The 13,394-nt window shown below is 41.2% G+C and overlaps 1 protein-coding gene across 1 annotated transcript in view; it reads left to right on the plus strand.

Moving 5' to 3' along the window:
• Positions 1–13,394, plus strand: part of PSMD1 (proteasome 26S subunit, non-ATPase 1) — an 88,934-nt gene that overhangs the window by 13,382 nt on the left and 62,158 nt on the right. The window contains exons 7-16 of the mRNA XM_056120785.1: positions 131–369; positions 3,124–3,184; positions 4,162–4,290; positions 5,659–5,747; positions 6,154–6,232; positions 6,992–7,165; positions 8,739–8,850; positions 9,971–10,167; positions 10,738–10,833; positions 12,910–12,974. Coding sequence (XP_055976760.1) covers positions 131–369; positions 3,124–3,184; positions 4,162–4,290; positions 5,659–5,747; positions 6,154–6,232; positions 6,992–7,165; positions 8,739–8,850; positions 9,971–10,167; positions 10,738–10,833; positions 12,910–12,974 — 1,241 coding nt within the window. The remainder of the gene's footprint in view (positions 1–130; positions 370–3,123; positions 3,185–4,161; positions 4,291–5,658; positions 5,748–6,153; positions 6,233–6,991; positions 7,166–8,738; positions 8,851–9,970; positions 10,168–10,737; positions 10,834–12,909; positions 12,975–13,394) is intronic.

Here is a 13,394-nt window from a genome sequence, read left to right on the forward strand (position 1 = left end):
AGGAGAAACTTGGTCTTCCCCAGTTTGCCTTCACTAAAATTTTCAGATTTCCTGATTCGTTGACTGTTAATCTGTTAAATATTTTAGACCAGGTGTCTAAGTCTGTAACTGTTCTTTATCTCCATTTCAGTGCTTAATTTTTTTAGATGATCCTCAGGCTGTGAGTGATATCTTAGAGAAGTTGGTAAAGGAAGACAACCTCCTGATGGCTTATCAGATTTGTTTTGATTTGTACGAAAGTGCTAGCCAGCAGTTCTTGTCATCTGTAATCCAGAATCTTCGAACAGTTGGTACTCCTATCGCGTCTGTGCCTGGATCCACCAATACGGGTACTGTTCCAGGCACCGTTCCAGCACCAGAGAAAGACAGGTAGAAGTATCTTTTTCTGCATCAGAACTAATTGAACTATATTTTAACATTTGGGGGTTAAATGTAATATTCATAGAATAAGTTTCACCATTACTTTTCATGTATTTTAAAGTTTTACTAAAGCTGTTGCTCCATTTTGTCTGTGCTGAGCACATTAAGGAAAATCAGAGAAAAATCTCTATTTCTTTTTAATTGAATAGTAAATAAATACAGTAAAATGCACGTATCTTTCCTACACAGTTCAGCCAGTTCTGATGGTATAAACTCTGAGTAAGCATCACCCCTTTTGTAATCTTAGAAATTTTCGTTGTGCCCTTCACAGCCAGCCATTGCCTGGGGGCCCTCTCCTCACAAACCAGTTTTGATTTTTTTTTTTTCTTTTCGGGTCACACCTGGCGATGCCCGGGGGTTACTCCTGGCTCTGCACTCAGGAATCACTCCTGGCAGTGCTCAGGGGACCATATGGGATGCTGGGAATCAAACCCGGGTCGGCTGCGTGCAAGGCAAACACCCTACCCTCTGTGCTATCACTCCAGCCCCTAGTTTTGATTTTTTTCAATGTAAATTTGTTTTGCAGTTTGTACTTGAACTATGTAAAAATGTGATCATATAGCATGTGTTCTTTTGCTTCTCCTTTTTCACTCATCGTTTCTGATGTTCATCTGTGTTTTGAGGTAAATCAGTGGCATTACTTTCTGTCACTGGGAAATTAAAAAAATTTTTTCGTTGTTGTACCAAGATTCTACCGAGAACCTCACTTTTTTTTTTATAAAATTGGTGAAGTTTCGTTCTCTTTGTAAATTACATACGCTAGAAACTAGTTTCTTAAATACATGGGCACCTTAGTTTCAGTCATTTTAATGACTGTCCATACATTCCCTGTATGGCCTTTGACAAAAGCACTGTGTATCTGCCGCATACTTTTCCTTGCATCTGTCTCCTCGTCTTTACTAATCCCACAGTATCTTCATTTCTAATCCTTAGGTTTAAAGCTCATAGTTAGCTACTGAAAGATCTATGTTAAGAACTCCTTTCCAAGATGATTTTAACCGTAATAGGTCTCTAGTGTATCTGTAAATCTGTGCTCAGGGCTTACGCCTGGTTCTGCTCAGGGATTACCCGTGTCAGGGTTCAGGTCCATCTGGGGTCAAGCTCAGGTCAGCTGCAGTAAAGACAAACAGCGTACCTGCCCTGCTATCTCTCCAGCCCTCGAGATCACATTGTTCCTTACTAATGAGGATATTCTTCAGTTATTCTCAGTAGGATTTTGTATATTTCAGTGCAGATCTTAATTTTCTACATAGAACCCCTGGTGTCTGTGACTACACTGTTTTCCTTTATTTGTAACTCATCCCTTTCTCCTTGTTTTTCTGCATTGGCGAGAAGTTACAGTATGTTGTTGGATAGACATGATGAAAGGAGCATGTTACTTTGTTCTTTATCTATTTGCTTTTATTTAAATGCTTTCCTTGTATTTATGTGATTTCATATTCCTTCTGAGTTACCTTCTTGTATGAAGCTCTTGGTTCAGTCCTTGGCACACACACCCCTCAACCCCAAAATGAATTGATTATGTTTCTCTTTCAGTTTTAAGTTTTCGTCTTTTTACCTAGTTGGGGAGGGGGGGAGGGAACGCCCAGCAGTGCTCAGGGGATGTTCTTGGAGTATCCCCGGTAGTGCTCTGAGAGCCGTATGTTCTAAAGGTGATTCAAGACAGAGTTGGTGGGGTGTAAGGCAGATGCCTAACCCCTGTCCTATCTCTCCAGCCCCAATGTTATCATTATATAATTTTTAAAATGTCTTTCACCTATTTTTATTTATTTTGTTTTGGGGCCATCCCTTGCTGTCCTCAAGACTTAACTCTGTCTCAGCACTCAGGGATCATTCCTGGTGGGCTTGGGGGACCTTATTGTGTGCCGGGGATAAAACCTGGCTCAGCCTCGTGCAAGGCAAGCACTTTCCTCGTAGTACCACTCCAGCCCCTCACCACTAAACAATATTTTCATAAACTTGTGTAATTTCAGTTCTTTTCTGTGATTTATATTTACTGATAGTTTTGGGTTGTTGTAACAAGGAGTCTTGTTTTGAATAGTTTAGTAGCTGGAGAGAGCCCAGCAGCTGGGGTGCCTGCCTTGGTCCCGGCCACCCCACATGTCTCCTGAACCCCTTCTCACTTATCCCTAAGCACAGAGTAAGAACCAAGCTCTGAGCACAGCCAGATGTGGCCCTCAAACAAATATACAATAGAATAGTTTTTAAAGAATTTGTTTAAACAAAATGTTATTCTGTGTTTTAAGATCTCCTGGCTATTTCCTCTCCTTTGTTCTGCTCTCACAATTTGGAGTCTCTGTTCATCATACTCTCCCCAGTAAAGTGCTTTGTCCTAGAAGAGTCTTGGCGTGGTTAGTTTTGGCTTGTTGGGATTCCAACTGCTCTACTTCAGTCTGGTCTTATGGTTTGGTAGACATACATTTGAAAAATTGGGGGAAATTGGGTGCCACTTTGTTACATGGTTTTGTTGTGTCAGTTATCTCTGCATTTAGCTAATTGTTTTGTGTGTTTTTATGGGTTTATTTTAAATAAATACTTATTTGAGTCTTATCAGAGCTTTCTATTTCTAAATAGCAATTCTTAAGACATAAATATTTTCCCCTAACAAAACACTTTTAGATCTTCAATTTAATAACAAATCACCCACACATACTATTCAGGAAGATTTATCTGGTTAGTAACTCTTGTTTCTGTTCATTTTAGTGATTCAATGGAAACAGAAGAAAAGCCAGGCACCGTGCTTGTAGCAAAGACTCCAGAAGTGGTAAGTGCGTCTTTGAACATTCCCTTAATACATTGTATTATTATAAATATCACTTGTGAAGGTTTATTAAGTCTCATACTAAAATCTCTCTGGCTGTGTTCAAGACTCCTTAGAAGAAATCAGATCCTTATATCTGAACCAAAGAATGAGCTAGGTAGAATTAATTCCAAATTACTTTAACAAGTAAATGGTACCTTATCATGGTTTAGTTTATTTGGTTGTTTTTCATTTCATGGTATATAGAAAAGTGGACTAAGTATTAGAACACTGACCTGTTCTTTGTTTTTTGGGTTTTTTTTTTTTTTTGAAGGGGGCTTGGAGGATGGTTTGTGCTACATCTGACTATACTCAGGACTTACTCTTTGCTCTGCTCTCAGGGACATTCCTAGGGGCTCAGGGGACCAAATGGGGTACCAGGCGTTGAACCCAGGTCAGCCACATGCTGGGCAAGTACCTTATTGGCTCCAGCCCCATAACGTATTGAACCTACAAATGCTTCCTCCAGCAGGACTTTTGGTTCTGGTGCTCAGTCATATAAACTTAGACTGTCCATTATCACATGGAGAATGTGTTGGCTGCTTGGGAATGCATGAGACCATATGTCGAGGTTGCTTTATGCTTGTTATTTTCTCAGTTTGGAGAATGGGATTTCTCACCTAATATATAAGTTGGCTTTATATAAAAGTTAATTTTTAATATAATAAGCAATTAAATATTCTTTTCTAGTTTTTAAAAAAAATTTTATATTGGATTTTAGTTTGGAATGAATTACATTCATCGATCAAGTTAGTTGCTAATAAATACTTCCTTTTAAATAAATTAGTTTGAGCTGTTGAATACTTCTTCTTAAATTAGTTTCCTAGATTTAAGATTTATTGTGCATATGGACTATGTATTTTGCTTCTGCAGGGCTTTGTCAGATGATGTTGTGAATTTCATAATATATGAATTTTCATGCTGTTTATTTGTTTTATTAGAGTCCAGAACCCAAGGACCAGACTTTGAAAATGATCAAAATTTTAAGTGGTGAAATGGCTATTGAATTACATTTGCAATTTTTAATACGAAACAATAACACAGATCTCATGATTCTAAAGAACACAAAGGTAGGTGAATCATCTAGATGAAGACATTTTTCTTTAATTTCTCTGAATATTCAGTACAGTAAGTTCTCACTTCTAGATCAGTAGCCTGTGACTTCAAGTAAAATGACGTGCACAACAGTTTGACCATAGGCTAATTGAATGAAGAAATTCAGTTCCTTTGGTGTATTTCTGTTCACAAATATATTATCAAGTTTCTGAGCAAAGAACCCAGATACTCCAATATTGAATTGTCATTTGTCAATAGCCCCTTCTTATTTCCGTTTGTGCTTGTGGGTGAGCCTATTCCAGGATCTCAGGTACAAGGTGGGAACCTGCCTGGACAGAACATCCGTCCATTGTAGGGCCTGTCGCGTGCCCCACACTCACTCCTACTGAGACAGTAGGCAGCGCAGCGTGCCTGTGCTTCCTTGGGCTGCCAGAGGAAATCAGAGCACCCAGCGCAAACCCTGACGACAAGAGAAAGCATGTATACTCCACGCAGTGGCCTATGGGGAATCAGCTCTTTTTCCTCATTAACATTATTATGAACTGATTTCATTTAAGACTTGAGTATTGGGTGTACATTAGTTTCTTATTGGACGCTTTGTTGTATTTTATTCCTAATCAGGGAAATTAATTTCCCGCCTCCCCATTCCCCCCTGGCGGAGGGGTGGTGCAATACCCAATGGTGCTCTGAGGGTCATGCAGTATCAAGGATCAAACCCAGATCCAGGTCTCCCATCTGGAAGCATGCTCCAACCTTTTGTATGTTTTGATTTGAGGCTTCACCAAGTAGTTGATGGGGCCAGAGCAGTGAGTAGGGCACTTGCTTTATACACGGGCAGCCAGGGTTCAGTCCCTGGTACCTATATGATCCTGAGTGCCACAAAGAGTGATCCCTGAGCACAGAGCTGGGAGTAAGCCCTGAGCACTGCCAGTGGCCCAAAAACAAAACCAAAAAGTGTTCCAGGGACCCTGTGGTGCTAGGAATTGAACCTATGTCAGCCACATGCAAGGCAAGCACCTTAATCCCTGGACTCACTCTCTGGCTTGTAGTTTTGAACTGTCTCCGCAGCCCAAGAAAATACATTTTTGTTTAAAAAAATATATATATATTGACTGAGAGTCTTATCTTTGCGCTAGTGTTTTACTAGGAAATATAGTAGATTGTTTTTAATTTTCCTTAGCTAACTTTTTAATTTTAATATATACGTGCAGAATTTAGCCAAAGTGGCTTTTTAATTTTTGTAAATATATCCAACATCTGTATTTTAAATGTTTACTTTATTCATATTTGTACTATAAAACAGGGCCTCCAATTTGAGCTCATGTGTAAACTTGTATGTGTATGAAAATATGGCAGTGATAAAAATCTCCTTGTTTTTGTAGGATGCAGTACGGAATTCTGTATGTCACACAGCAACTGTTATAGCAAATTCTTTTATGCACTGTGGGACTACCAGTGACCAGTTTCTTAGGTAAATATGCTTGGAGCTTTCTCTTTTGATTTAAAAATCATCTTTAACAGAGACTTTGACATTGTTTCATACATGTGGAAAGTGGTCCCTGCCGGCCAAGTTCTATGCTGGATGATGTTCTGTTTTCATAATTAACAGTGTTAGATATTTTAAGGTAAATTTCCAGTCCAGAAATTTGATTTTGCGTTTCATCATATTCTAAAATTGCCTATCAGTTTATTTTTACATTCTCAAAATCTTAAGAATGGAGGAGGTAAAATAGAACAAAAGTGACTTAAAATCCTAAAAGTAAAATGACTAATAATAACAAAGTAAAATTTTAATGGCAAAATGTAGATTTTGATGTTACAAAAAGTTGTGCCATTTGTTTGTTTCAGTAGTATTGATAAATGTTCCTTCTTTACAGGGATAACTTGGAATGGTTGGCCAGAGCCACTAACTGGGCAAAATTCACAGCTACAGCCAGTTTGGGTGTGATTCACAAGGTAATAGAAACGGTTTTTCTGGAGCTTAGGAAAAAATAATACTTAACTATAATTTACTGACCATTTATTATTCATTGTGTTAGAGCAGTCCTAACAGGGAAGGACAAATATTTTAGTAGGAAATTAAAGTATACACATGTTTATGTGTGTATATATATATATATATAATACATAAAATATATACATATATGCATGGTTTTCTGGCTAAGCCATTTCTTAGAGGATAATTGAAGTAAATTATTGATATAAGGTAAATTTGGGGAAATGTTATAAAACATACGGGATGCTTGGATCAAACATGGGTTGGCTGCTACTATTGCTCTGGCCCCCTAAAACATTCCTCCCTTCCTCACTTCCCCCCTTCCCCACTTCCCCTTTTCCCCTCCCCCTCCTCCTCCCTTTTTCATGCCTCCCTTTCCCTTTTCCTTTTCTTTTTACCACACCCAGCAGTGTTCAGGCTCTGACTCAAAAATCCATCCTGAATAGGATGCCCGGGATCGAACCCAGGTCAGCCGTGTGCACGGCAAACACTCTGCCCCCTGTACTAGTGATCTGGCCCCTTGAGCATTCATTTCTAATTAGACATCACTAGTTCTCTGGAGGACTTTACTCTTTTGAGTAATAACACTGTATAAGAGTCCCACTTCTTCCTTCTCTTTCAGCAAGTGAAAATCCTGTTGCAAATGCAATAACAAAATATAATGTGTTTTTCCTCTCCCTTTCTCCTGCTCACACCTTGGTTGTGGTGCACGTTTGCAGGGCCACGAGAAGGAAGCGTTACAGCTAATGGCAACATACCTTCCCAAGGACACCTCTCCAGGGTCGGCCTATCAGGAGGGTGGAGGCCTCTATGCTCTCGGTCTCATTCATGCCAATCATGGTGGTGATATCATCGACTACCTGCTTAACCAGCTCAAGAACGCCAGCAATGATGTAAGTGTGAGAATGGGAACTGGATTATGCTACTTAAGAGTACAGGAAAAAATACTTTCCTTCTCTTGGTGTTTTTTTTGGGGGGTGGGGGGGGATCATACCCAGTAGCACTCAGGGCTTATTCCTCCTGGCTTTGTGCTCAGGGATCACTCTTGGCCGCGCTCAGGGGACCATATCGGATGGAGATTGAAACCTGGGTTGCCCACCTGCATGGCAAGCACCCGCCCTAGCCAGTGTACTAATGCTCTGGCTCTCCTTCTCTATACTCTTTCAATTATTCCTCTCGATTTTTTTTTTTATTACTATTATCTCTGTGGGTCACACCCAGTGATGCTCAGGGGCTACTCCCGTTCTCTGCACTCAGGATTTACTCCTGATGGTTCTCGGGGGACCATATGGGATGCCAGGATCAAACCCAGGTCAGCTGCGTGCAAAGCAAATGTCCTATCTGCTGTAGTGTCGTTCCAGGCCCTCTTTTCGGATTTTCAAACTTGCATGACAAGCAAAATAAAGCACTGAGTATTTATAAAGCATATGTTTTGTCTTTATTGTATACTTTTATTATTTGTTGGGGTTGAGAGCGTTGAGGTACACCGATGGTACTCAAGGACTGCTCCTGGTCCCCACTACTCATTGGCAGCAATTGGATTATGCGGAGTCAGTGATGGAGCCCAGGCTTCCTGCATGTAGAACACGTGCACCAGCCCTTTCAGCTATTTTCCTGGCTCTTGTTTGAAACTTTCAGTATCTTAGAACGTTACATGCTTTTTAAATTTTTCTTGTTGTTGTTTTTTGGGTCACACCTGGCAATGCACAGTGGTTACTCCTGGCTCTGCACTTGGGAATTACTCCTGGCGGTGCTCAGGGGTCCATATGGAATGCTGGGAATCGAACCCGGGTCGGCCGTGTGCAAGGCAAATGCCCTACCTGCTGTGCTGTCGCTCCAGCCCCTTAAAAATGATTTTTTTAAAATAAGAGTTTCTTCCTGCTCTATGCTTAGGGATCACTCCTAGTGGGGCCCAGGGGGTCTCATGCAGTGCTGGGGGTCAAACTCTCCTCAGCGTTTGCAGGCAGGAGCCTTACCTTCCGTACTCTTTCCAGCCCCAGCACTAGCCCCCGATCCCACTTCTTCACAACCATCTTTAATTAGGTACCTTTCCCCTTGCTCTTCTGCCGTCTCTATTACCCGGTTCCCCTCAGCCCTCAAGCATTCTCTCTTCTCACCTGTTGTCGAACTATTTTTCTTCACCCTCTTAGTTTTCATCTCTTCTCATGTAAACTTCTTGAAAGAGAATTATGGGGCAGAGAGATAGAAGAGAGAAAGAATTGTACTCACTCCATCACATTTCAACTCTAAAAACTTTATATCAGCAGGCACCATTGGTTTGAAACTGAAATTTCTCACTGAGCTGTTACTGTTACTTTTTTTTTTTTTCCTGGCTGTTAGTTTTTTTGTCAGCATCAGGCTAGCTACTCTGTGTATTTAATATTAAAATATATTTGCAATTAGAAAAAAGAGTCTTGGATTTTAAGTACAGCATTCCAAATCAATAAAACCCGGCTTTTTTCCTAGATTGTTCGACATGGTGGCAGTCTGGGTCTCGGTTTGGCTGCCATGGGAACCGCACGTCAGGATGTCTATGATTTGCTTAAAACCAACCTTTATCAGGATGATGCTGTAACAGGTAAGTGATTCTAAGACAGTAAACTTTCAGGCATGTTAACTGTAACATTTGTTTTGTACCTGTGTTTTGTAGACTCTTTAAAAATCTAATGGACCGCTCTACATGAAGAGGGGATGAATGTCCCCCTCTTGAGGATCTCCCCTTCCTTTCATGAAATAAATGTTCTGACCAGATTTGGCTTAGCCTTGCATGTGTGAGATCCTGGGTTCAATCCCTGATACTGCAAAGAAATAAAATGTCCCTGATGGTCTTTTAAAAATTATATATCCTGGGGCTGGAGCAAGAGCACAGCGGGTAGGACGTTTGCCATGCATATGACAAACTCTTGTTCGATTCCCAGCATCCCATATGGTGCCCTAAGCACCGCAGGGTAATTCCTGAGTGCAAAACCAGGAGTAAACCCTGTGCATTACCAGGTGTGATTCAATAAGCAAAATTTTAAAATTTTTAAAAAATTTACATATCCTATATAAATTATATACATAAATTTTGGGTTTTTTGGGGGGTTGTGTGGGTACCTATATCTGCCAATGCTCAGGGGTTACTCCTTGCTCTGTGTTCAGGACTCAATTCTGGTGGTGATCAGTAGACCATATGGGATGCTGGGGGTCAAATCCAGGTGGGCTGTGTGCAAGGCAGCCTGCTGTACTGTCCTCTTTGACACAGGCATAAGCTTTGTAAAGAAAACTTGTATTAAGGGACGATCTAAACTCAGTGAAAATGTAGAAAAAATATCACACATCCTTGAAATCATGGTACAAGATTTAATGGTACATTCTGTAAAGATTTAAATGGAAAGTAGGGGTCAGAGGAGTAGTACATAGAGGGGTTAACATGTATCCTTGCACGTAGCCAACCCGGCTTTGATCCCTAGCACTCCTGAGCTCTGCCAGGAGGGATCCCTGAACACTATAGTGTGTGGCCCAACAGCCCCTGTTCCATAAAAAAGCTTTTAAAAATTAAAACATAAAAGGAAAATAGTTCTAAATATATGAATGGATATGTTTGTACATGTCTTTTTTTATCCGAAGGATATGGTTTTGCTAGTCGATACTCATCACTCCCAAAAGATGTTTTATTGACATAAATTAAATTTCATGTCTTATTTTTTACTCCCTAGGAGAAGCAGCTGGCCTTGCCCTGGGTTTAGTTATGTTGGGCTCTAAAAATGCCCAGGCTATAGAGGACATGGTCGGCTATGCCCAGGAAACTCAGCATGAGAAGATTCTGCGGGGCCTTGCAGTTGGCATTGCGCTGGTGATGTACGGGCGCATGGAGGAGGCCGATGCTCTCATTGAGTCGCTCTGTCGGGATAAGGTGCGTCATATTTTTACTGTCTTCTCTCACTCTCCGTGTTATCTCCAGCATTTACAAAGACTGTAGGTGTTACCTCTCTTCCTGTGAGAGTGTCTGGCTATAGTTATTGATAAATCTCTTGGGTTTTGTGGACTTAGAAGCAAGCTTCTTTGTTAATCATTTCATAATGGAATTGAACATCATAAGGAAATGAGTTTTAGACTTTAGTTTTTACTTCCTTCTGGCAGGACAGGCATGTTGTACAGAATAATGGGATCTAGAGTTACCGCTTACTACTGTGCATTTTATGCCCTCCCTTTAAAATAGTGGGGTTGCAAGCATTATGTGAAGTTTTTTAAGGTATTTTTTGGTTTCTATAACACTTAAAAATTGGAGCAATAATTGATTATGCAGTTGTGAAGATTATGTGGTAAAAATCCAATAATTTTTCCCATACTTGAGTTTTTCTCTTCCCTGTTCTTTTAGAAAACTACCAGCTACAAGCATATTCTTAGAGTTTGTTTCTGCCTATGTGTATTAGACTGCGGACTCTATTTGAAACAGGTTGATGTTGGATTATCTTTTTCTTAGGACCCAATTCTTCGAAGGTCTGGGATGTATACTGTAGCCATGGCATATTGTGGCTCAGGTAACAACAAGGCGATTCGCCGCCTGCTGCATGTTGCTGTAAGTATTCCCACCTCTGGGGGGTAGAGGTGGAGGACAGGATCTACAGATTGGCACTAACTAGGTGACTGTGATACCCACATCATTTGACCATCACTGGCGGTCGCAGGTCCAGAGTTTCTTTGGGAGTAACTAATAGGCACCCTTCTCAGAGCCTTCGTGTGAAGCTAGTCTTTAGGTACTTTTTTTTCCCTCTTTTTGTCACACCCAGCAATGCACAGGGGTTATTCCTGGCTCAGGGATCATCTTTCTATGCACTCAGGAATTACTCCTGGCGGTGCTTGGGGGACCATATGGGATGCTGGGAATCGAACCTGGGTTGGCCGCATGCAAGGCAAACACTCTGCCCGCTGTGCTATCACTCCAGCCCCTAGGTACTTCTTTTGTTCTGTTTTGGGGTCACACCTGGCAGCGCTCAGGGGTTACTTCTGGCCCTGCACCCAGGAATCCCTCCTGGAGGTTCACAGGGATCACATGCATGGGTCAGCTGCATGCTAGGCCAGCACCCTTCCCGCTGTCCTGTGGCTCCAATCCCAGTGTCCAGGTACTTCTGAGGGACATGGTCTTATAGCAAGAAACAGATAACACAGCAGAGCTGTGACCCATGTTTTCAAACTTTTTCCAATCATAAGCCTCCCAGCCTAGATCCTGTAGCGCAGCACCAGGCATCACAGTGCAGTGCTCACGCATCTCCTGCCACAGCAGTTAGTTTCACTCTGCTGGGGGGATGGTGGCCAGGGATCATCTTTCTATGTAGAAAGAATTGAACATTGGTATTAGCCTCTTCCCAGACATGGTCATAACCGACCATGTTTATTAGTAATTTATCCTTTGTCAGTGCACTGTGACATGTAAGTGTTTATATTTTTGTCTGAAGTTAGGATAAGCTTTTTGAAAATAACCTTGAAGAAATGGTTAGATTTTTATTTTAGTCATGAAAGTTATAACAACATAGCTGATGTCGTCTTTTGAAGTAGGTGTGAATCATTTGTTTGGGGGGTGCACGCTGCTATGCTCAGGGCTCACTTCTGGCTCTGCTCTCTGAGATCACGCATGGCCGGGCTTGCAGAACCATGTGTGGTGCTGGGTATTGAACATGGGTTGACTGCTTGCAGGGCAAATCCCTACCCACTGTACAGTCTCCAGCCCTCGCTGTGAATCTTCATTCATCTTAGGAGTTTTCAAATCAAGAAATTTTCCTCTTTTTTTTTCTTTTTTTAATTTGGGGATGGATTGTTTTTTAGTTACACCCACAGTGTTGAAGAGTCTGTGCCGAGTGATGTTTGGCATTCTGTATGTGGTTCCAGGGATCAAATGAGGGTCAGCTATACAAGGCAAGCACTCTTAAGCTCTGTACTAGCTCTCTCGCCTAAATAATTCTTTGTTTTGGGGCCATATCTGGTTGTGCTTAGGGCCTACCTGTGCTCTGCACTTAGGAATTATTCCTGGCAGTGCTCAGGGGACCATATGGGTGCCAGGGATCAAACCCAGGTCAGCCATGTGCAAGGCAAGCACCCTACCTGCTGTACACTGTGTCCGCCCCTAAATCAATGATTTTTGCTTTCTTTTTGTTTTGGGATGCCACACCCAGTGGTGTTTAAGGCTTATTCCTGGCTCTCTGCTCAGGGAGCACTCCTGGCAGTGCTCAGGAGACCATACGAGGTGCTGGGGATTAAAATGGGGTCAGCCATATGCAAGACTTTATCTGCCGAACTATCTCCAGTTCCCATCTCAATAATTTTTTTCAATTGTGGAAAGACATGCAGGTTATATATATGTATATGTTAGTTTTATATATATATGTATATATATTATATATTAGTTTGGAGGGTCATACCCGGCAATGCTCGGGATCACGCCTTGCTCTCTGCTCCCCCTGGCATGGGGCTCAGGGGACCATAACGGGTGCTGGGGATCAAACCCACTTGGCCATGTTCAAGGCAAGTGTCCTACTGGCTCTACTGTAACTCCAGTACATTGATGAGATTAATTCCATTAGAGTGTTGGCCCCATCGGATGAGTGACCTCCCAGAATGATGGTGAAATGGTAATGACCCTTTAACATTTTCCACATAGGTGAGTGACGTTAATGACGATGTCAGAAGGGCAGCGGTAGAGTCACTTGGGTTCATTCTGTTCAGGTAATGAATTTATGATTCTATTTCTATTTGCTTTCGTGATAGCTTCTAAACAAACTAAATATTTGAGAAATATGCCTATCCAGATTCAGAATGAGGACGACTTAATACTAAAATTTAGTATGGTTCATGTCTTGGGGTTCTCAGAGCCTACTTGAAAAGTAGTAAAACAGCTTATTTCTGGGGTTGTTTTCGTTTTTGGTTCGTTTCATTTTGTTTTTCATAACTTTTGTTAATTCACTTTTTTAAAAATTCAGATAGCACTTTTAATTCCCTTCTTTCATGTATATTGGGATTTAAATGATGTGCTACATTTAATTTAATTTAATTTATTTAATTTCATTGGATGTGCTGTATTATAATAAGGCTTTGTAGCACTCTTGAGGTTCTTTAACATATTGATGCTGGGGGTACAATTTGTGT

This window comes from Sorex fumeus, unplaced genomic scaffold (assembly GCF_029834395.1).
Source record: "Sorex fumeus unplaced genomic scaffold, SorFum_2.1 ptg000005l, whole genome shotgun sequence".
Classification (NCBI taxonomy): Eukaryota; Metazoa; Chordata; class Mammalia; order Eulipotyphla; family Soricidae; genus Sorex; species Sorex fumeus.